At 39.1% G+C, this 25,857-nt stretch overlaps 1 protein-coding gene across 4 annotated transcripts in view; it reads right to left on the reverse strand.

Annotated features, from left to right (window-relative positions):
* Nucleotides 1-5,495: 5,495 nt before the first annotated feature.
* glra3 (glycine receptor, alpha 3) overlaps nucleotides 5,496-25,857 on the reverse strand; it is a 38,681-nt gene continuing 18,319 nt past the window's right edge. Inside the window, exons 2-10 of one of the 4 annotated variants that reach the window (XM_026358832.1) lie at nucleotides 25,632-25,762; nucleotides 24,827-24,894; nucleotides 17,818-18,041; nucleotides 17,223-17,305; nucleotides 14,968-15,105; nucleotides 14,317-14,531; nucleotides 10,923-11,072; nucleotides 9,924-10,052; nucleotides 5,496-8,447 (exon numbers count right to left, since the gene is read on the reverse strand). In XM_026358832.1, the coding sequence (XP_026214617.1) occupies nucleotides 8,121-8,447; nucleotides 9,924-10,052; nucleotides 10,923-11,072; nucleotides 14,317-14,531; nucleotides 14,968-15,105; nucleotides 17,223-17,305; nucleotides 17,818-18,041; nucleotides 24,827-24,894; nucleotides 25,632-25,762 (1,465 nt within the window). In that variant the 3' untranslated portion in view covers nucleotides 5,496-8,120. Of the gene's footprint in view, nucleotides 8,448-9,923; nucleotides 10,053-10,922; nucleotides 11,073-14,316; nucleotides 14,532-14,967; nucleotides 15,106-17,222; nucleotides 17,306-17,817; nucleotides 18,042-24,826; nucleotides 24,895-25,631; nucleotides 25,779-25,857 lie in introns of those variants that run through there. The other 3 variants (XM_026358834.1, XM_026358835.1, XM_026358836.1) reach the window with 3 other exon arrangements.

Genomic DNA, 25,857 nt, shown 5'->3' on the forward strand with positions numbered 1-25,857 from the left:
TTTTAGGCTCAGTGGCTTCAACGTCTCTGATCTTTACACTGAAAAGGTGTAGCTCTACGTTATCATCACACAGGACGGTACAAGGATTTTGTGAAGATAGCAAAGAAAGGCAGATCACATTTGTCAACATGGCATGGTTTTTTTTATTGTATTGTTAAAAACTTGTCCTGAGTCATTTACAGCATAGAGCAAAACTACTGTAAATACAGTTAATGTCACTTAAATGATAAAGATTCAACATTATGATTTTTTTAAAATGATATTTATTTTTACAATAAATCCATTATTTTAAGGTAGGAGAGTGGACAACAACTTTATGTTGTGTATAATTTCAAACTAACAGGTCAGATGGACTAAGTTAAAAACACAGACCCCAAAGTTCAACCTCCAAAGTGTGAGTGCCGACATCTGATCACGTGAACCTCTGACCTGTTCTGTGTAGGTTAATGAAACATGGCTCCACGTGGTGAGGAACTGTCTGTACAAGTAAGAAACCAGATTGTGAGACATGATAACCAGAGAGAACCCAAAACACAGTTACAGCTTCAGTCAGGAGGAACCATAAGAGTCAATATACAACAGACAGCTGCGAGCGACACGTGTGACAAAGAATGCATGAAGTCAAACTCTGCACACAGCATGAAAGAAGAAAACCACTGTTCACAAAACTCCTAGAATAAAAACTATTGGACAGGATTTGAATTTGACTACATTTGTTATGTGACGGTGACTGGGGAAGCACATCCTCATCCACACCTGCTACTGAAATCTGCCCGAAGTTTAGTATGTGAGGTTGTGCAACCAGCGCATCCAACGCTCTAACACAAGTCATCAGTAGAAGGCCGCGAGTAGAAAATGTAAACACACCCAAACACATCAATTTGATCAAATCTTCTTACAGGTTAATGAGCTTCTATTGTGGGAATTATAAACCACACACACACATCAAAATAATGTGGTGGTGTGAGGTTTCCCACACACTCTAAACAGGTGTAATATAGTCAACGTGCGAGTGAGGGAGCTGCTCATCAAACCCTGTCTATACATGCCCACACACTCAGCCAGTGAACAGGAAAACACTTCAGTGAGTGCACTGTATTCTTTCACTGGACTCACATTAAGGGCCACTTCTGTCCTAACTACATGAACAAAACCCCACACAGACCATTTCCACATGGGTTTGAGAGTTTAAATGAGCTTTACATATTAGAAACATATTAGAAAGGTTGGTTTCCATGTCAGACAAGATGTTAATGGGACATTGCATCAGACTAACAGGCCAAGAATAGCTGCTTGATTAAGTGCATCCACACACAGCGAGAATGAAGAAGGCAGATCTGAGGTTGAACCAGCAGTGGAATTCCAATAGCACTGTTTGATTGAAATCCTTTGGCACAAGTACTGTACGCTGTCCTGAAGGTAAAAATTGGTACAGTGATTTAAACTAAGTCAGCATAGAAACATCTATGACATGAAGGATGTTCGACGCTGTTGGCAACACAGATGTCTTGACAAATGGAAACAGCAAGAAGTTGTTTTCATTACAACTATGCAACTATTTCTGAGTGGAAACGGTGATGTAAACAACACACAGCAACTATGCGGAAAGGCTTCATTTTAACAAGCTGGCTGAAACATCCTTCCAGGAAACACTGGGGAACACTTGCAGCCTCTGAATAGGGAAGATCTTACAGGAACATACCTGCGCTTCTGCATGTTTTAGTTAGGTGCAGTGAAAACCACCCACTACACACACCGAGGCTTTCACTGCACCACCACCACATCACAGACAACTACAGCTGTACAGCTCTAAAACTCAAGTTACGTGACTAGTTTTAATAATAACATACTTTATTGATCCCCTTTGTGAAACTGTTGTTAGGACAGCTGCAGTAGATGATGGAGCTACTGTGTGGTGTCGGTGTCTGACACATAGCCAGGAGGAATCAAACCAGTTACCTTTACCAACTGAACTAACAGAGCTAAAATATGTGGTAAGATATCACGAAAACAGCCTAAATGTTTTCATCAACTACTCATTAGATTTCTCTCATGCTGTTCTGGTTCATGTAAAACAGTTGGAGTGACAAAGCTTCAGGATGTCATGTTAATGTCATGTTAATGTCGTGTTAATGTGTCTCTACTGAAAGAAATGAGAAAAGCATTATTACTTCAGACAATCAACCATTGATTTAAAACACATCACTAGTTGACAAAGCTGTAAAAGTCCTCAAACGTCTGCTGAATCCTGCTTTTCTCAGTGGGTTGCCTGTTTGGAACATCTCAGTGTCTTTAACACTGAATAGAATGTACATCAATAATCCCAAAACTGAAAATACCTGGTGGTTTTATTGTTGTGGTGGACAGTCGCTCAGCATGCAAAATCTGTAATACTGGCCATGATGGACAGGTGCTGAGCCCCGGACAGCTTCAGTTTGTAACAAAGGACCTGTAGCACTAGTCAAAGAGAGGAGTCTAAGTGCGACAGGTATTTTAAATGATAGTGTAAAACTACATTACACTCTGCAACTTAAGCTAAACAGCAGACTTACCAAATCCTGCACACTGGGGTTGAACAGTTTCAAATGTTATTCCTTTGAGACTACTGACATACAGGTGACTGCATAGAATGTGAAGCTAAATCAGAGAAATGTACTCAGCTTTGATAAACATGTAACATGTAGTCCTGGTATAGTTCCTGCTATAGTCAGGCAGAAGAAATGAGTGTGTCAACACTGCACGTTGGCCTCTGAAGAGAAACACTCAAAGAAGGATTTGAGAAACGTTTGGCAGGAAATCATATATTATTTGTAGATAATAAGCTAAAACCTGAAAAATCTATGTGTTCCTTAGTCTTTGGACAGACTCATGTAATAATACAGCACAGCAACGTGCTGCAGATATCTCCACTGTTCCAAACAAACTGTGAATGTTGCAGTATCAGCTAATGTTAACAGCTGACAGGAATTAAAGCTGGAGCCAAACTGTTTCCTAGAAAACACAATAAAACTCAAACAGAAGAGGTTTTCTCTTAGGTTGTCATGTTCTTGAGCAAAACCGTTAACCCCAGCTGCTCCAGCGGAGCTGCTCAGTGGTCAGCATGTCAGACTGTGGCTGTGAACTAATGTGAATGTTATCAGGGTGTTACTGAGAAGGACAGAGAAACTCCCTGATTAAAATAAGTTAAATAAGAAACAAATAAACATGGCTAATACAGAATGGCACACTTACAAAATATAAAGAAGGTAAAGATACCAGAATACACACAAACAGTCTACATAACTGTTACTACAGTGTACTATAAAAAAGACTACGCTCTGGCAGTGAGAATTTAACACCTGTGTTGTAGGTTTTTGGGTGACCTAGCTTTCAACATGTTAACACCCACATAATCACATAAAGGCTACATTTTGAGGGTACTGATGTTTTAGTTTTATACAGAGCTGTCATATGTAACTTATAATATCTGCAAATATCATTAACACAAACATGAATCATCCCTGCATGAATCTGCTGGAGAGAGACACACTTCACTGCACTACATTACACTATGGGTCTGACTGGCTGAGATCCGAGTACGTATTTGCACGTACATTATTAAAAATGTTTGTGGATGTTTTGTAGGTGATCATTAAGAAAACATGCATGATCAACAACAGGTGCAAACATGGTGGAGGCTACCATATTAGAATGAGGGCTGCGTGTGTTTCACTGATGTCTGTCATGGAAAGTTTGGAGAATAACCAGGGTAAACACAAGAAGAGGATAATAAACACAGCAACAACATCTCAATATTACAATAAGAATGTTATGTGGACAGATCACACCTATCAGGAAATCAGCAAGTGCATTTAAACCAGCTTTGTCATCATTCAGTGTGTCCTGGGTGCAGATCATATTGTGGGCCTAATGCACAAACACAAACACATATATAAACGTTGTCTTTTGCGTAGTGCAAGAGTGTGTTTGTCAGAGTGAAGAACTAATCCTTGGATTTTGATGTGCATGTGCCAAATGTTAGGATGTGATGTAAGGGTAGGAGGAATGCATTCCCCATTACTCTGCAGCCCGCAGCTCACCCAACAACTGCTAAATTGGATCATTGTACAGATGACTGATCATTGTATTGTGTCCTAAATTATTCCAGATACAGTGCCTATAAAAAGTATTCACCCCTTGGATGTTTAATACTTTTATTGAAATTAAAAATCAATCATGGTCAATAAAGATTGGCGACTTTGACAAAAACAAATTAAGAAAAATACCTCATTAATGTCAAAGTGAAAACAGGTTTCTACAAAATAATGTCAATTAAATAAAAATATATAAGGTTATATCAGTGTTTACATTAATATTCACCCCCTTCAGGTCAGCATTTAGTAGATGCACCTTTAGCTGCAATCACAGCATGGAGTCTGTGTGGATAGGTCTCAATTAGACTTTCACATCTGGACACTGGAATGTTATGCAATTGTTCTTTGCAAAACTGTTCAAGCTCTGTCAGGCTGCATGGGGATAGGATGTGAACAGCCCTTTTCAAGTCCATTCACAAATTGTCTTTGGGCTTTGACTCTGCATTCACCTTGTTGTCATTAAACTATTTCTTTGTAGCTTTCTCTGTACGCTTCGGGTCTTTGTCTTGCTGGAAAACAAATCCTCTCCCAATCCGTAGTCGTCCTGCTGTATGAATAAAATTGTCCTGCAGGATCGTTCTATATTTTGCTGCATTCATCTTACACTCTACCTTAACACACCTTCCAGGGGTGGCTGCTGAGATGCATCCCCACAGCATGATGCTGCCACCACTGTGTTACACAGTGGGGATTTTGTGTTTGTGGTGATGTGCAGTGTTTGCTGTGCGCTACATTTACATTTAGTCATTTGGCAGATGCTTTTATCCAAAGCGACTTACAAGTGAGGAACAAGGCAAGCAAACAAAATCTAAGTGAAGGAGAAAAAACATCAAAGCAAAGTGCTATCGAAAAAGTGTTTGTTTCATGAGAGTACAAGAGAGTTTTGTTTTTTTTAAATGCAAAGGAAGAGTTCTGTTTTCAGTAGTTTTTGTAATGGTTGGAGCTGTAGAGTTGATCACTCTGTAGGCAAGAGACACAGCTTTGAACTGAATCCTTGCAGCCACAGGAAGCCAATGCAAGGAACTGAAGAGCGGTGTGACATGAGACATTTTTGGTTGATTGAAAATGAGGCGTGCAGCGCATTTTCAAGCGCACAATAGCTATGTGCGCTAAACATAGCATCTTGTCTGATGGCCAAAAAGCACTCATCAGACCACAGAACCCTCTACCACTTGACCATTAATGTAAACACTGATTTCACCTTATATATTTGTATTTAATTGACATTACTTTGTAAAAACCTGTTTTCACTTTGACATTAATGAGGTATTTTTCCAATTTTTATTGACCATGATTGATTTATAATGTCAATAAAAGTATAAAACATCCAAGGGGATGAATATCTTTTATAGGCACTGTATATTAGCATAAGTACTAAACACATTTTGGACGCATTCTAATTTCTCATTTGCATCCTGCGCCTTCAAATAATAGCAGCCTTTAGTGCACAAGCAGACTGCACCTGCTTTTCAAAGGCATTTAATTCAGATGCAAACCTAGCCACTGCAAATCACTTTCAGGCTTATTAAATCACATTGAGTGTGTATTTGCCTCTACAGCTGGGAAACAATGTCTCCATTTGCATATTTAAGAAGTCAAAAGGGCAAAATCTACATTCATTGCACACTATTAGTAGATCAGCTCATTTTTGCAGGTGTTATGAAATTTGCACATTATTTTGTACATGCAAACCTTTAATACATCAGGCCCTATGTTGTATGTTATTATTATTAGAATTTTTTGCACATTAAATCAATTTAAACAGATTTCTTCCAAAACAAAAATAATGATGAATGGAATTTACAGGACATACTGGGACTACTCAGGGACAAAAAAATAATGAACTTCATGTCTCCACTTCATTATGCTGTGACTGATTGTTTTCCTCTCAGTTCAAACACCCACTGGCACATTTTCATCCAAACCTCTTAAATACTTGAGTTAGGAAAAACCTGTGTCTGATATGTAATCATTAGCATGAATGGGGAAGTACCACAGGAGCTGCTATATTAGTCATAGTGCAAACAAGGAATCAGAGTGGTGATATCACAGCACATTAGGTCCTGGGGCCTCACAGTATGATAGCATTAAAAAAACAGCAATGTTCCGTATGTGGGAACAACATTTGAGTTAAAAGCATAGGGGACAAACACTGGCAGCTGAGGTCTAAGACACAAACAGATAAAACAGTGTGTGTGTGTGTGTGTGTGCACGCCTGTGTGTGAATATACTTTTGAGTCTTTTCTCTTTTGGGTCTCTAGTTTGTTGAGGTCCATTGCAGTCTCCCACAGGATTGATTGATGAAAGCACGTCATCAGTCTTTTAAGAGTTTTGTCTTCCCATATCTGGAACATTTTAGAGCCATTAGTCTTTTCCAGCTGTAAGTGGTGCAAGTGGCAGATAGTTTTTTCATGCTTTTGCTTGGTCATTGTCACAGTTTGAAATCTTGAAAATGGACTGATTTTCAGGAAAGGTTGCAGACATGTAACTGGAAACAACAACAACTTGAACGTAGGATGGACATGGACACTTCGTAGTGTTCTTGATGGGAAACTGTTTTCAATAAAAACATAATTCCCCTCCTATAGTAACTTGGCTATTTGATCCTCCCAGGATTGCATTAATTCAGAGCAACATATTTCAACACCTCCTGATTGTGAGGATTATGGTTTTTGGACCCGATTATAATGGCATACACAAGTTCAAACAAAACGGTTTAATGGAAAAATGGAGGAGAAACAATTGGGGCATATAAAGTCGCAAACAAAACACAGCAGATAACTAGGCAAAACAAAGGAGCACAGGAGATGTGGCTCAGCACAAAGTAACAACTCAAGACAAGAACAAAGTATCAACAGAAAACCACTGATAACACAGCAAGGCACAGGTACACAAAGTAACAACTGAAACCAGGGAAGAAGACTGAGGAAAAAATGCAAAGTAACAACTGAAACTAGTAAATCACTAAACAAGAGCAACACCGGAAAGGTCACATGAGAAAATCTTACAAAGAGGCAGGGCCAAGGCAAAGGTAAAGTTCAGGGATAAACAAGGTCATCCTTGAAAGCCAAAATAAAACCATGGAAACTGGAAGGGATGGGAAATCATGACACTGACCATAAAATCAATGTAGCACCTTCATGGGACCGAATCCTTTCCATCTTGATAAATTGGACGAAGAAATTACATATGAGTTGTGAAAATATGCTGTTTACGCACCAGCTCTGGTTGGGATAATACACCATCTTAATTTTTATAACCTCATGACCTTTCTTACTTTTGTTTATTTGTGTAACAGTTGCAGCAGTTACAGCTAACTGTGACCTCACCTGTTGAACCATTCTCTTTTTTGCAAATCTGCGTCATAGACTCAACATTATTATGTAATCTCCATCCAGCACAATGAGAGTGACACAACTGTGTGGGGTTTTGGTGTGCATGTTGTGTGCAGCAAGCAAACAGAGGTGTGAAGCAATTACCTTCATACCTCTGTTATGATTCATAACTACATAAGCTGGAAGTCAGCCAGCAATAACAATTCTGTTACATGTCAACTGAACAGATAAATAAAGACACAGCATTCCGATTGACATATTTTACTTTTAGACCACATATTTTGTGTTTACTAATGCTGCTTTGTGTGTCACACTCATATCAGTGCATTTTCATCTCATCACCTATTCATCAACACATTCTAAATAAATTCTCTGCACTTAGTATTTTTATACTTAAAAGAAATCTTATCACTTTGCCAGTCTGGAGTCTGCACTCTTTGGTTAATGGTTCTTGCTTGATTTACGAGTTGCCCTCAGATTCAAGACAGTTTTGCAAAGTGAAGTCATCCTGTGAGGTTCCCGAGGTCAGGGTGAAGTTGGGGTGAAGGAACAGTAGATATAAAAGTAGTTAATGCAGTGTCCTCATATGAATAGCACTACAAGAGTGTGTGTGTGTGCAACCTGTATATGAACATCGATGCCCTTTCTTTCTCTACTGCTTATGTACATCTTCATGTCTAAGTATTTTATAAAGGACCCAGTAGAATATGTTGAAAAACAGAAAGGCCAAAGGGAAGCCAGCCCTCGAAACCGTGTCAATCTTTTTGGCTCGGTCGATAAATAACTTCCTCATCTCTTCGGTGCTTTTACCCCCTCCACATGCTGCTCCGGGTGGATTCAAGCCAGTGTTTGCTGCGGCTCCCGGGGTGTTCAGAACAGTAACAGCATTGTTGGAGCTGGCCTTCGAGTCCTTGCTGTTGCTGGGAGTGGAGGTCACAGCAGCTGTAGAGGTCAGCCTGCTCTCATGTACTTCCCCTTCCTGTTATAGAGACAAAGAGGGGAGGGGGTGTCACAGATCACATAGGAGAGATAGGCAACTATTCTGCACTTCACTCATTGCATGTTCTTCTGATAGGCCTTTGAGCAAGGCATGGAATAAAGACTTAATTTCTTTTGTTTGGGCATTTCATAACTGCACATACCTGAAAACCCTTAGAGGTATGCAATGTAGAGCATATGTTGTAACTGAGACTGTTTCAGAGGCTTTACTAGCCTGACAAGATGAGACACTTAAGATTAAAGATGTTTAACTGGAATTTGAAGCTGTTTAGTCTTTTTTTTTTTTTTTTTTTTTTACAATCAGTTATGCACCGTTCAATTAAAAAACACCTACACTCTGTGCTTAGTATATAATTTTATTTCTGAAAGCCTTTACATTATATCAAGTTAATAGTTACAGTAGACTTGATGACCTTCACACTACAGGATTGCATTATATCACCACCTACAGGCAAAATGTGTCCTTCTCTTTATAACTGGCCAGTGTCTGATCAGCTCTACACAGTATTAGTGTATCAGATTAGTGTCTGCAGATGATCATCACCTATCAATATAGTGCCCTCCTTTCCATCTAGATCTGCCTGTTAGTCTGTATGTTTCCATCCAGCTTACAAGCCCGAACTACTGTATATTCCTTAAAGCAATAAATACTAGTGTACCCAGTATACCCAGTGTGTAACAGTATTTCAGTACAATTTTCCAAGTTATCTGATGCTGCCAATTTGAAAAATGAGTCAGTGGGAAGGTACACTATAATGACAATGTTATTACAAGCAGTTAGTACCAACTGAAAGCTTATTCAGGCATCCAAAAACATGTTTGAGAGCATAACATGTTCATCGCCTAAAAAACAAAACTGACCAATAAAATAGGTCCTTTGCCAAAAAAAACAACAAAAAACCAACAAACAAACAAAAATAGCAAGATGCTATTTTTTTGTTCCCAATAAACGTTCTTCTCAATACTTGCGTTTTGCCACATTGCCAACATTGTCTCATGCCTGTCCCCTGTGCAGCATGTGTGTGGCAAAGTCGGTTTAGTCTGAGTGTGTGTTAATCCAACTGAACTTTAACCTACACGCCCATCTGGATTCGTATTTTATTAAAATATCCTTCATGCTGTTTTCTGTAACACTATGTTGGAACATTACTTTATCTTTATTGTTGTGTTAGTTAAAATCTTTTCTTTGTTACACCAATTTATTTAGTGGCACTGTGATGGAAAATAACTTATTGAACATCGTTAGGCTGGTTGGATCATGCAAGTAAAACATGCGCATACACACATATACAACCACACACACACACACAGGTGCGCGCAAACCCACACACACACACACACACACACACACACACACACACACACACACACACACACACACACACACACACACACACACACACACACACACACACACACACAAACACACAAACAAACAAATGTACTGTGCCATTACCCTGTGGTTGCTGGTGTACATGTTGACCATAGATCCATACAGAGGGTCTGATGGTTTGAGGCCGTTGTCATTGTTAATACGACGAAGGGACTCAGCTAGCTCCCCTGGATCAACTGCACCTCCACTGTTCTACCAGTCAAAAGCATGCACACCAGTAATCAACAGACAGAAACCAAAATAAAAAAATGTAAAAAATAAATAAAAGCACACAAAACAGGGGTTGGACACCCATTCATTTAGTTAAATGTTTGTGTGTGTATTAAATGTTATTTTTATAAAAAGCTTAGTTCAGTTGCTTTATAGTTCAATTTCAAAATAATATGAAGAAATGCATGTTAAAACACACATTCACAGGGGTTTGTTTGTTAGGGAAAATATCTAGTTAAAATAAAAATGTCCTTTCATAATGTTGTTATGTTATGTATTTATTAATACAGGCTAAAACTTAACATGACTGTCAATGACAACTGTCATTTTTATAGTTGTTGTTTTTGTTAATGTCTCATTGTCTACAAATATATTTTATTTAATAAAAATCAATCTGTTAATATATGTAAAAAACAAACAAAAAAACAAACAAAAAACAGATGCAGTTACAGCCATGCTTTATCATGCACCAATACAGAAGACATGCAGTACACAGAGATGTGGTGTTTCAGGAGACTCTTGACATGCACATTCAGATGTACTAACACTTTAGATTTCCACACATCAGGAATTGTGACCTTTTTCAACACTGTCACAAACACCATCATTTCCTTCCTCACTCTATTCTCCCAAATCCCCTTCTAATGCTGTTCCTTTCAGTTGCACACTGCAGTAACAACATGTCACCACAAGATGACAGCCTCAAGCCAGAGTTACTAACAAAAAGACTGTCCATCCATCTCTGTGTGTCTCTGCATCCCTGTGTGCAAGTATACATAACAGAGGTGTAGTTTTGTTTATGACCTGATCACACTGGATGATGCAGTGGAGACTGTGTTCTTCATTCTGTACCTTGCTTTTGTTCTTGTGGTGGCGTCTGAATCGTAGCAGCTCTTTGTGTTGCCTCGACACAAAGTTGACAGCAGCGTACTCCAACAGTGCGGAGAAGACGAAGAGCAGACACACAGCCATCCAGATGTCTATGGCCTTGACATAGGAGACCTGCAAGCACACACAAATGCTTCTCTAAGTAAGCCGTGTATTTGAAGATCTCCAACCATCAATAACGTTTGGTAAACTAGGTGCAGACACTCCTGCACTTCAAATATGATTGTGTGTTCTCTATGCAGGTACTCGTGAGCTTTAAGATTTATGCTGAAGAAAAAAGGATCACACATATTTATCCTGAAGAAAAGAAGACCAACATTCCATTTAACCCACAATAAAAATAACTGAAAAACAATTTACCTCTCAATCAGTTTTGAGAGAATTTGAGAATTAGGTGTAGACCTGATGATTTCATGAAAAAACATTTGATGGCACAAAAGATTGATGTAATAAAATCTGACAAAAAATAGATCCCTTTACCTACAACTCCTAAAGCTAAACTGGAGACAACTCGTAGTGGAAGCATAGCATGTTAGCAGAGCAGTACCATCGGCTTCAGTCCTTAGTCTGTGCACACTGGAAATGGTTGGCTGCACTAGAAAGTGTAGGTCATCTGTGTTTTGGAAGTGCTGAGAAGCCAGTACACATCACTGTCATCACGCAGGAAAATGGACCTGAAATCTAAATATATGCTCCATATCCTCACTCCATGAACAACTTTATGGTATGAACAATTTCATGATGTGATCAGATTCACTGGACTGTGTAATCTTAGTTGTAAATGTCTAAAGATTCTCAGGCATCTGGGTCATGGTTATGCCAAACTGCTGTTTAGTGGCATCTAGACTGTTTTAAGATGCAAAACATCTTCAGAACCTAAACCAGGCCTGTTGCCACTGAACAGCAATTTTCAGGTAATCTTAGCTCACTGGATGTTGGTCTTACAACATCAGACACCCTCTTCCAGGCATCCTGGTTTTGACATAGACAATCAGTTTCTGACTGATCCCAGTAGTGGTGATAACAAATAACTCAATTTTATCCAGGTCATACACAGTCTCCCTACAGGATTTGAGGTGAGGGATTTTCCAACCCCTTTAATGCCAAGCAGTGTGGAAGTTCTCCAGAGTGAACGGCCGGCAAAACTACTGTATCCAACTTCTATTACCTTAGCTTCTCTAACTGATCCAGTAGGCCCTGGAACTTTGCATGTTGCCTCTTTCATGACAATTTCATTCACAGGAAACACTGACAACCAATGCCTTTAGTACTGGGTCATGACTCCAGCAATAGAAACCCTCTTCAATGTCCTGTGGTAGTATTTATAACCCACAAGGTCAGTCTTGGGGCAGGGGACACAAGTGAAATGATTGGATTACTGGATTTTGTGTTGTAGTTTACATTGGTTTGTATGTGAAGGCCAAGAAAATAACAAAATATGCTATAGCTGTTTTGGCTATAGTTAGGTATGTACAGCACAAGTATAACTTGACTTGATACACGAGTGAAAATATGGGCATGTAGACATGTAAAATATACTATATCAGTTAACTAAGACTAAAGAGAAAACTCTTAAGCTTTTTTTTTCTATTGTAGGTAAGTTACTTTCTGCTTCTCTGCTTTGGTTTCACCTGGAAACATAATGCATCAGACTGTGTCTCTCCCAGCTGTAGAGTTGTGGCAAATAATATTTTAAGTAGGGCCTTTCTCCAGTTACGCTGCAATTAAAGACATTTCCTGGTCTCCTGACGCCATAGAACAACCATGCCATCCAATGTCCATTTCACTAACCATCCTCAGGAGAGATGACCTAAGCTTTGCTGATTAAAAGGTTGACTAGGTCCTGAGGTTTCTAAGACACTAAAGTATCAACCTGCTTCCTAGAACTGAAATAGATGTGACAGTGAGGCTGATGTGGGGCTGTGACACTTAAGATTTGGTTTAGGGGCCTTTTGCACTCCAGTTATGCTACTTCCACTAACATGTTAATGGCAAGGGTAAAGAAAATCACTGAAATTGTGCATCTAGTGATGATGCCCCTGTCCAGCTGTTGCCAAATCAATGCTGTTGACCCAGAAGTCAGTGCATAAGTAGTGCATAATGTGGTGCACCATTTGTAGTGATGATGAATCCTAATTACTCATGCAAGACTTGGTTTTTACAGTCTATTACTTTCTTTGCATCTCAAACTATGTAATGGGATGCCGTAATAGTAATTTTACTAAAAGCAGTGCCATTCACATTTGTTAGTCAGTTTTATTTTTGACAAAAGGTTCACAGGCACTGGCAAAGCAGTAACACAATTTGTGCTTTAAAATGTCCACTTAGAAAACTACGAGTGACATCCCAGATGCAACAGTCATGTTGTCCTATAATCATTAGACATTATTTTTAGGGATGCAGCTGCTGCCCAACATTGTTGTGTACCTATAACTGTGCCACAGAAGTATGTGGTGTCAAATGATATTGCCACATTGCTTTATGAAATAATGACTTATTCAGACATGTTTAACATACTGAAGTGCAAAGCTCTGTTAAGCACTGGAAACATAAGAAACCTTTAAACACACTTGCAGCGTCAGTCATGCTGTTGAGGTGTTTGTGTCCAGCATTGGTGAGAGAGATGGGTGTGCTAATAAGGGTTATATAACAAAGTGCTTCATGTCTGATTTTTTCTCATGCATACAAGATACCAGAACAAGACTAACAGGCTTTTTCTCACACACGCTCTATCAGATGCATGATGTGTATAATTAACACATACTTGCTTGCCCATGCACAACATTCACCCACACAAACACACTCTCTCTGTCCCTTCTTAGTCACCTACACGCTGCACCATGTGTGTATGTTAACTATGTTCGTCTAAATATGTAGCAATATGAATGTTAAGTGAATACTGCACTTAATGTTAAGCACATGACATGTCTTGCTACTCAACAGTATTGGAATCAAAACTAAGCAAAAGCAGCCTTGGGTTAAAACAGCAAAAGGTTCAGTATGTTGCTGAAATGCACAAGTCCATTATCTGCTCAGAGATACAATGTCTCCAAAGAGAAATATTATGTTTTTAAACTTAGCTCTAGTTTAGTTCCTGAAATCCCAAACTCAGAGCATGAATCTAAGAGGGGTTTTCACCTTACATCAGTACTGGTTTATTTAGTGCAGTCTGCTACAGCATATCCCTGCACACTTGATGAGAAGCACAGTCAAACCCACAGAGATAATACAAACAGACAAACTTACACACTAAAAAACACCTATGGGCAAGAGAGGCTATAAGTCCCTTATTCACCTATGCTGCATGTCTTGAAGCACCTGAAGGATACCCACGTGAATGAAAAAAATGCACACAGACCTTAGGCAGTGACGTCCTGGAGCCTGAGCTCTGTGTTGTCATTGTGAGAACAGTGGTGATGCCCAATGCCACTCTGGCTGGAGCAGCGTCCATGTTGATCCAAAAAGAGACCCAGGACAAAATGACAATGAGCAGAGAGGGGATGTACATCTGGATCAGGTAGTAGCCCATCTGACGCTCCAGGTGGAATCGCACCTCAATACAAGTAAATTTACCTACAACACAGTAAATATGCAGTCAAATAGTATTTACTTAATTGTATTACCATACATTATTTCTTTATAACAATTATCAGTAACAAAGCTGGGGCACAGCTATGATCTTACAACTTGATGTTTGTTTGGTGTATTCACTTGATCATTTCTGCACTAGCCAGGCTGTGAATTTTCTGGCTCGATTAAATAACAAGATGGAAGCAGGCATTTTATGCCTATATATATAAAACCATCCCATCAGAAACCTATTGATGATGTCACAGCTAAGGGGCATGACTACAACTTTTGAGTTTCATCGCAGTCTGTTTGATTCTGTTTCTTGACTTGTTCCCAGAAGCACTAACTATGATTGATGAAATGTGGCAACCGTTTCACCGTGTACATGTTACTTGTGTCGTGATGCTTACGGCAGTGTCTGTGTGTATATGTGTGCTACCTGTGTTGTAATGCTTGGTGCAGTATCTGAGGTCTGATTCATCTTTGAGTATGAACTGTGGGAGCGTGAGGCCTTCGGCCACTTGAACAGGTCCATTCGCCTGCCACTCAAAGATCAGGTCGTTCATGGTGTAACCAACTGAAAAAAAGCAAACAACAGGACAAATTCTAAATGAAGAAATATTTGCAACATGAAGATCACAGAATATAATTACTAGAATATAGCAGAAGCAGAACATTCATGATTATCTGACATGGTCATATTTTTTCAATAATTTTATTTGAACAATTAACACTTTACTTGGCTCAATTAATGTTTAATGTTAAAAAATGTTGTGCTGTACAAATTCCCTTAAGCCTGAATGTAAAGAAAACACACTCCACTGTAACGTGGCATGATAATGTCATATGGTGTACCATAACTTTTTTGGAGTATTATTTTATTAGTTATAGCTGCCACAACATAATAAAGCACCACATCAGTTTCTGCATCAAAACTAATCTGTTAGTAACATTTCTGCTGTACTAGAACCATTCTTACAGAGGTCTAAGCTAAATATACAATCGTTGTACTGACGACACATTTGGAAAAAGACTACACTTTCCAGCTACAGACAATGTCCACAGACATGACCGGCTGAGAAGTGAATGCATAGCACATGTGAAAGCATGTGGGAGTATGACATGCAGCAATGGTTCTCAGCTGGACTCAAAACGGATATTGTGGTTCTGTGTCATGTGATGTAACCATTTTGCCACCAGGGCACATTAAGTTGTTTTTTAAAACATAAAGGTGAATAGCTATGACATGTGACGTGTGAGTATTTGCTACGTAAAAATGCATATAGTTAATGCACCTAAGGCGAGTTGGGGAAAGCAGAAACCAGCTGGTATGTGCTGGTACAAAACTAGTGAAAAAGATTTATTCACAGTTCCCAAAGATGTGTGAAAAGTCTATGCATGTTGGGAAATAAAAAAAGGAGGACTGTGCCTACAGCCCTAAACACAAATGTCTATGCTTGACTGTGGTTGTTTTTAAATTATACAACTGCGCCTAGCGGCAACAATGTCTTCAGCCATCAACTCAGAACATGAACAAACCCTGCTGGTCATACCAACTGCATCAATTCAATCTACAGTAATAGTAGTTCTATTTCAACTTTCAGTCTAGTAAAAATCAAACAATAAATAAAGTCAAAAATCCTCCAATATGATTGAATCAAATATCCTCTAAGCACGAGTTTGCACATCATGCTACATCCTGTTTAGCTTGTCTAAATGTAGTGTGTAATCTTGAAATGGTTAGGAGACTTGGATCACGATTTGTTTGTTGGTTGCTTAAAGTCATGTCTGGACCAAGTTCATCTCTATTTGTTTTCTCTGTCAATCTGTCTTTATATCTGGGAGACAGCAACACAGCCATATACTTAAATATAAAAAGAAAGCCTGAGCTATGCATTAAAATATAAAACCAATAAAGACAAACAATCTTTGTTCTTGACTTTCAGTTATCCTCAGATCCAATGATCCTAATGCATTTCTGTTCTGCACCTGTGGTTATACAAGTTGGGCTATCTTTATGAATCCAGAGAGTTTGGAACATTCAGTGGCAAGCACAATGTAGGTGCCTAAGTGTACAGAGGCCAAGCACAGTAGACACATTGCTGAGCCTTGGCATAAACATACAACATAAACAGGAGAAGTCAGAGCATGAATGATGAATAATGAAGCAAGAGTGGTGGAGCGTGGGCTGAGCATGTTAGCTTGCTAATCGATGATGTGTGACCTACATTGTTGGATTGTAGGAACTGATGTGAGACCAATTCAATCACTACCATTCAACATTCAAGTGTGCTCCCAACTAGAAGTGTACTGTCACGAAACCCTTCTGCTGCTTCACTGGTTTCGATTCGAAAACAATGTGTCTGTAATGGTTTCTTTTTGGGTAAATGTTGTGGATTTAGTTGTGATAGTTAGGGTTAGAGTAAAGAGCTAGGTGTGTTAATGCATGTGGATGTAGACCACCTTAGTCGCTGATTCAGGTTTGCTGGTCATGGTTTGGGCTGGACAAAGTGATAAGGTAAGTTGATATTTGTAGTTGTAAGGCAACTGATTTTATTTCAGAAAAGACTGAAAACTGCAAGACAAAACATTGCTGGAAAAAATCAAGAGAGTCTGGGAAATACTTGAAAGCACAAGATGGAGCTAATACCAAAAATGTACCAGGTACTTTGATACACAAGGGTGTATACTCACAGCTCTCCAGCTGCATTATACAGGTCTGAACATCCATAGGGAAGTTTTTTAAATCCATGGGACATGAAAGTGTTAATGTTAGTCTGAAAGCAAAGAAAGAGGAGAACAAGTGAGAAGTGTGTCCAAGACAGTGACAAGGGTTAAAGTAATTTATAAATTTTGTATACATGAATAGTATCAGCATTTATAGTATCTAAGCTTAATTTATATTAAGTAAAGAAGACATCCCAGTATATTGATACTGGGAAGCCCAACATTTCCACAGTATCTGAGATGCAACTGTTCCCTATTTGAATCTTGCTGCCCACCCTGCAACCACAAGACGAGCAGTTTTTTTTTATTTTAATGACACGTCATGCATGCTAAAAGCATTCGGCAAAGACTTAAACACAAACACAAAAACGTGCATAGAACATGACAGAACTAAAATGAATATTTTATGTTCATTGTTCTGCAGTTTTAAAGTAGATAATAACTTTCTAAACGTTCTGGCTTTTGGGGTTTCTTTGTTTACTCTCTTGGGATGCTCTATTTAAGATTAACATTATTTCACTTTGTCACCCTGCACCTAAACAAAACCATCCCCTCTACTTACCTTATAGAGTACAAAACATTTCCATTCTTAAATATCCTGAGCAGTTTGTTGTCTGTAGTGACTTCATGAAAGTGAGCTCCCTTTTCATTGGCAAAAAACAGATCAGGTTTCCATATGGAGTCTAACATAGAGGGGTCCAAGTCCAAGGAGTCATCTGGGTATTCTGAATAGGCGAGCCGGGGATCATTCCACTGCTGACGAAGGAAGATATTCACACGGTAGTCCTGCAGACACAGATAAAGACATATATAACTCACTTATCTGATGAGCCAATTTGCCTCTAGTCCAAGTATCATTTAAGACAGACAATCCCGGTCCTAGAAGGCCACTGTCCTGCTTGTTCTGCAACCAGTCCTGTACTTCCAGCTTCTGATTGGTTGAACACACCGGATCCAGGTAATCAGCAGTGGGTAGGGCAGAGATAACAGGAAAGCTAGCAGGATAGTGGCCATCGAGGACCGGGATTGGACACCCCTGATTTAAGATGAGCATATAGAAAACAACTGTCAAAAACTAAACAATTGTTGTTGTTTTACTACCATGTACTACTACTACTACTTTATATCCAACTAATTATAATTTATTTCGGGGCGGCAGTAGCTCAGGGGGTAGAGCAGTCGCCTACGAACCCCAGGGTGAGTGGTTCGATTCCCGGTTCCTCCAGGCTACTTGCTGAGGTGTCCTTGGACAAGACACCGAAACCCCGTAGTGTAGCGCTGACATACCGTCTAGCAGCTGTCCACCCACAATTTCCCCAAGGGGATCAATAAAGTATTCATTATTATTATTATTACCACAAATTACCACATCTGGCATCATGTGACTCAATAGGAATGTACTGTTACTGTAAATCAACACAGTGCATGGCAAATTGATTAGGTTCATGGAAGCATCAACTTTGATGCACAGTTATCGTAGATACAACAATGATGGTCTAAGAACATGTCAGCAGTGTTAATACCATAATGTACATGATTACACATGGTTCAACTGGATTTTCCATTTCTGCATGCTTGAGCACCACTGTCTCCACATTTGTAGGCAGCTGGCACCATGCCATTACCATCAGCACACACAGCACGCATGGAGGGCATGGAGCATTGGTTTGTCACATGGTCATGCTCCCACACCACTGCTTATGTGCCTCAGGTAAGCAAATTATAATCTAGTTCAAACTGTCCCTGAGGTATCTGTTGGTTTCTAACCCACGAGTGAACAAAGAATTATCAGTGAGATACAGGCATGTTCCTCTAGACTACTGCCTCCTACTACTGTAAATATTCCTTAAAAGCAACAGAAAATCATCACCACCATGTTTTAAAATCAATTTAAATAGTCTTTGAGAATAACAGTAGCACAGCCAATTGGAGAGGAACACAGTATCTCACTAGATAGTGAACTATCCCACTGCCACTATCACTTTACTGAACTGCAAATTCTGCTCCCTAGAAAATTCCCAGATTGCACCGTAAAAAACAGCAACTTTCTCTGTTCTGTATGTTCACTGACTAGAAGTCCGTTACTCTTCCACTTCACTACACAGACAACAGAGCCATAGTTATTGCACAGTGGACACAGATGTGACAAATGAAATTACACAAGGGGAAGTTTGATTTAGGTGAGACAGCAATACTAACTGCTGTAACAGTAATACTTTCTGCCTACACCAGACAAAATGCTATTTTTATTTTATGAGCTGTGTTTTTTCCGCACCTATGATGTGACAAGAGTCCCCCTCATAAGTGTAGTAATATAATATAATCAGCAAGTAAACATGACTAAAAATGCATTCAATGCTAATGTTGTAAAATGTTAATATGTCAGTGCAGTGCATCTAGTGTATTACTGCCTTTTAGTGGATAACATACATAAATATAAAGAAATGTAATGTAAAAAATAAAGCACCACTAAAGCCAACATAGGAATAACATAGGTGGACTGCAGGAAATGGCTAAGATTTTTTCCAACACACTTTAGCTTTAAATGTTTTTTCCAGTATAAACCTGTGACATTATCATTTCTCTCTGTCATATAAACTAAATACTGCTCACACAGAGACAGAGAATGGATTAAAAGGGGATGGAGAGATTGAGTGGACAAATGAAACCGTAACAGTAGTAAATCTGGTAACACTGATAGCGTGTGCAGACCACAGTGAAGCAACCTGGCTTTAAGCCTTATGTGTATGTGTTTGTGCGTGTGTGAGCTCATGTGCATGCATTTGTGTGTTACACAGGATGTTCAAAAATGAACTCTGAATATCTCCTGTCTGTTTTCTCCTCTTTCAGTGATGTAATGGTAAAACAAACCAGGAAGAACTGTGTCACAAGCAATCATCAGCATTACACAGTGGGCAGTTGTGTTATTAGATGTTGTGAGAAAAATCTAGATGTGTTTTACACCATTACCATGAATGTATAATGATAACTGATCCACCCAGTGTATTATTTTTTGTAAAGAAAGTGTAAGAGAAAACAGAACTGTCATATTATTAGTTAATATTATTTTTATTATTAGTCTACAGGAGGAGTCTGTGCATAAGAACTGAATTTTCTTTGTGGTCATGTAGCAGCTTCAGCCACATGCAGTTCTTAAAGATAGTACACTTTCCGCTGTGTAAACAGCTATGGTCAAAACCTGCGTTTTCTCACAAATAAACTCAAGATACAGGGTATACAGGGTATATGCACACAGCCCCTGTGTGCTAGCAGTATGGCTAATATGACACGAACATGGCTGTGAGAGGGATGTTACCACCATTTGATTAATGAACTGCACCTTGCCAGCGACCTGACGGTGAAGTATTTCCACCTCTCAAATCACCACAGAAGACACCATCTGTAGAAATCCAGTGTGTCTGTCTGTACATTTGTCTGTGATAAGTTGGCTTGTAGAAAATCCAACAAATTTCTTTAGGTAATTTGGCAACATGGCAAATTCTTAGCATGTTGGTGTATTGGGGTTATGTCACTCTGTGTTTTATTGGTTACAGGAAAAGAGGAGTGGGTAGATGAATATACAGATGGTCTTAATCCCAATGTGACATATGGCCACTGTATATGTGCACCCTCTCTACAAATCTCTGTATAAACTGGGCATCATGACCTCTGCATTGGTCCCGACCCTCACTCTGAAGCACTCCATTAATCAGACCTTTATCGTAGAGCAACTTGATGGAAGGAAAAGAAAATGGAAAAGACATGACAGCATGCTTGGTTTTCACCAAACAAATGTATATATCAATGATATATCCAGGATATATGCAAAGGGCTGGATGGTGTGTAACAGCAAAAAGAGGAAGATTTATTCTGCTTTCAAGGATCACTCTAGCTCTAGTTAGCTGCAGTTTGAGCTCCAGGAGCTGCTTATCGTAGCTTCAAGTGCCCAACAGTGGAATCATCCACCTGGAGGCAAGTTGGGGATTACAGCCACCCAGTGGTTTTCTTAGGAGGTTAACAAAAACACACAAGAATGAAGCAAGGATGTATCATTTCATTGTTATCATAGAAACCAACAAAACATTATTATTTCTATAATTATTGTACTATGTCTGTCTTAAAACAACAGTCAGGTGCCCATTTGAACACTGAAAGAGTTTTCTTGCTGTAATTGTAGACTGCTAATGCAGACTGGCTGTTATGCCAGTCAGTATACAAAAATGTCTTCAACATACTTGACCCATCTGTTCTGAATTATTCTAATAAGGCCTCCACCATGGCTAATGCAAGTGTGCACTTGGACACTTTAAACGTGTCTTACCTAAAAACTCTTGCAAGTGCAAGCTGCATTCTAAGCATTACTGCTTGTGGCGTTGCCTGCTACAGCATAAAGCATTAAGATAAACCTGACTGCCAGTTGAAATAGCTTTTTTTATATGTCTGTTCGAGTGTGGAGTGAGTAGATGAATAGACAGATGGTGAAAGGAGAATGGTCTTAATCCCAATGTGACATATGGTCCTCTATACAGTATATACACATTTCTCTGTACTGTACTATCTCTCATTATCAACTGTATATCACAATGTCTGCATTCTGATCCTCACGCCCTTTGCCAATTGAATATTACATTCCCTTCAATGGTTGATTTTAGTTTCATCACTAATGGAATTATGCATGGAAGGCAAGACTCTTCCTGAACCATCCCATTTCCTGATACTGGCCTTTCAGTTGTTCCCTCGACAGGAATAAGAGAAGAAACATCTTTAAAAGTCACACGTAACCTACCTGCTAAATGCTCCAGTCAACTAACACTGATTTTGGTAACTCAGTACATACACACACTTTACTGAATTGGATACTATTTAGATACCTTTCACCCACTACTACCACAACATCACAACTCACTACACAAGACCCAAACTAAAAAATTGTACAAACGAAAGTTTGAAAATGAAAACTCATGTACAACGAAGAAACCACACAGGGAAGGAGAGGGTGACACAATCACAATGCCAGCTCAGTGTTGTGTAACACACATATACTGTCATGAAAAATTCATATGGGTCTGATGAATAATACAAGTAAATGAAAGCAATATTGAACATTCTGAAATGTGTCATGGCTGTTCTTGCTTTGCAGGCAAAGTTGTCATTCTATAGTCGTGAGGACAGTTATTGACATAATGCATTCCCTTTCCCATTACCTAACCTTAACCATCACAGCTATGACTCTAAACCTGAACTTTAACCCTAATCCTAACCTAAACCTAATTACTACCTGAAACCCAACGCCTACTGGCCAAAAACCTGGCCAAAATATCAACACTGTTATTGAAGTCAAATTTAAAGACACAAACACACACACACACACACACACACACACACACACACACACACACACACACACACACACACACACACACACACTGCATAAATGGATAAAATCTATCAGAACAACTTCAACAGCTCCCAGTGGTGCACAAAGCACTTAGACCATGCTGCTTGAACAATCCATCCATCTTTAGAGAAGGCTTGACTGCTCTCAATCAGTTCTGCTCTGCTAATAATGCAGGAGACACTGTGTCAGAAAGTGGAATGGTGTTGTAGCACACTGAAGCATCACAAATGTGTTCAATCATTACTGACTCCAGTCATCTACCCCTCCATCCATCCATCCATCCTTCCTATCTGTGGTGTCATTGAGTTTAGGTTAAATAGGCTAATGCACTCCACAATGTATCTGATAAATTTTTCAGATTGAACTACCTATTTTTTGCATTGAGCCAACAAGATTAAATGTTTTAAGAGCAGCCATTTATCAATAGAGCTGTGTTACTCATGTCATCTGTGATATCCAGATCGCTCAAAAATATTATGTTTGGGGACCATGGAAATAAGAGACCCACATCACTGCTGACCTTGCAGTTTGAATAGATAACATGCTGGTTACTGATTACTGGTTGTAACACAGCTGTTTTTAGTGTGATCTTTGTTTCCACAGGCTGAAGAGGGTTTTAACGAATCTCCAGTCCACAGTTTTGTTTTCCAAAAAAGGATATATTCTGTACTGTTCTTGAATGCAACCAGACACCAGAGCTGCAGCTAACAGGTAGCTCACACGACAGCAGCCTGTGCAGAAAGGCAAGTAATAGGTTCCAGGAGAAATATCAGATTTTTATCAAATTTATGGGCCTCAGAGAGTCGTTATTTATATGCAGGAGTCTCCAATGCAAGACACTTGTACCAGTGTTGCAGTGGGTTGGTCAGGTGGTGAGGAATGTTGCAGTTCTGTCTTCCAATACCGTGACACAAGGCCGTGTGGCCATTGCATTTTCAGCCTCGTCTTCATAACAACCCAGTACTACAATCTCCAATTTTTTTGTCCCCCTTGTCAGTGGCACGCCTAATAGGGTGGGACAGCTCTGCAGCTCCCCTAAATCCTGGAGGAGATGGAGTGACTTTTACACATTAAGAAAGCTGATAAAATACTACACTTCTGTGCCTAAAAGTTGCACCAAATGTGGGTCATGAATACAATTTGGGGACATTTTAATCCTGGAAACTTTTCAATTCTTGCAACATCCCATTAACCCAATTAAAACCTGGGATTAATGTATGCACGTATGTATAACTAACATAAATGTACAAAGCAGCTTGTGTGCAGCCAAGACTGACTTCATGTCACTTAAAGTATTTGCTGTCAGACTCACTAAATGTCTTCAGTGCACATCTGCTATTCCTGTCTGCTTGTCTGTCTCTTCTGATTTCTATCTCCCCCTGCCCCCCTCTGTCATTATCTCGACTTGTCAGTGTGATTTCCTGTCTGGTCAACCTTTGAAGCTTTTCTTTCTTCCTCTTGCAAATTACTCAGTCCTCTGGAAGGTGATAATGATATACAGATAAGATATAATTACACATGGACACAGTATATTTGTTTTAAAATATTTCTCCTGGTTTACAATAAACAGGGATGTCCAGCAGTATAGCATGTCAGGGGGTTATTTGCATTTTAAAAGCCCATCCAACTCAAAGCAATGGATTTAATGGAAGTAAATGCTCCTAAACTATAAACTGTAGTCTTTATTTACATGTAATAAGGGGAAGAATTTCCACCCAACACACTAATTATGGAAGTAAACATCAACTTAAATTACAAATGCTGCTGTCAGCGCTCCAAAAGGTTTCTAGTGGTGACTGACCAGATGCATCAAAGCATTCTGCCAGTCAACACTACACAGCCCTGTACAGTAAAATTTTCAAAATGTATTTATTTTACTAAGCATCCTGTCAAGGACAAGTTTGTTTGAAATGATGTCTGTCTGAAACAAGCAGACAACTGTAGAAAGCCTTTTAATATTCCAGTAGCAAGAGTATTACGTTTCTCCTCAGTGCATGAAACATTGCCATGTGTGCCCTGTCTCCGAACAAATTCATTTTTTTGTGGGGGGGGGGGGATTTTCTCAAATGTAGCATATAAATAAAAGCCCCTGTAAGATGGTACATGTACATGAAACTAAAAGGCTTATATTAAACTTTTGGATGAACTTTTGTCTATACCTTGTCTTACTTACCATGGTGGTTTCAGCAATGGAGCCAAAGCTGTTGATGAAAATGTTACAGGAAACGTTGACTGGAGGACCTGCAGAACAAGGCACAGAATGGCCAGATAAATATAATCCAAATAATATAACAAATAAAATAAAATAACAAATTTTATTTTAAAGAGAAACTAAGAAGTAGCATGAGTTATTTTGCATACTTCCGGCCTCACACTTACAATTTTCTTTTTAGTGTTGAACAATTACACATGCAGTGTGCATGACATCCACTTTCTGAAGTGGATGTAAACAGGCTTAATAGACTTTCACAGCATTTGCAGTCAAACCATTTATGTGTGCACTTACATGTGTAAGTAAAATATACATATCACAAATACTACATAAAGTTGGAGATTTGATGATCTGGATTTCAATCAATATTTTAAAATCGGATCAACTTAAATAATGATTAAAATTTGTTAAAGGTGACCCTTGTCTCTCTATTGGCTTTACAATCTGCTCCACACTAACTCCTTCTGTTTCAGACCCTCAAACTAGATTAAAAAAAAACTCCTTCTCAAAAAAACCCTTGAATGGGAAGGCACCCTTTGGTGTCGCTATAGGAATAACGGTGGCTGTGTGCCAAATCTGAGATACAGCTCAGTTATTGTTGTGAAAACCTCATGGTTTGGTTGGTTTAGGCATTTCCTGGAATGTACTGTGTTTCAACGTTCCTGTGTTCACATTTTGTCAACACTATTAACTACCGTTTATGACAATTCCCCATAAGGCTACTTTTATTAAACATAAAGAGGTGATAATAGCGACTGACTCTTACCTTTGAAGTTTGGCCTTATTCTGGCATCATATCCGGATGTCCTCCCCATCAGTTTGTCCAGAAAATCAGAGGGAGACATTGGGGCCTGGAGTGTTCTTGCAGCACTGTCCACCTCCTTACAATGACCCACACTGTCAAAGAAAGAAGCTAGATAACAAGCATCCATTCTGTTACATTATCACAATATTCAATTTAATTCAATTCAATTTTATTTGTAAAATAAAAA

Source organism: Anabas testudineus, chromosome 1 (genome assembly GCF_900324465.2).
Source record: "Anabas testudineus chromosome 1, fAnaTes1.2, whole genome shotgun sequence".
NCBI lineage: Eukaryota > Metazoa > Chordata > Actinopteri > Anabantiformes > Anabantidae > Anabas > Anabas testudineus.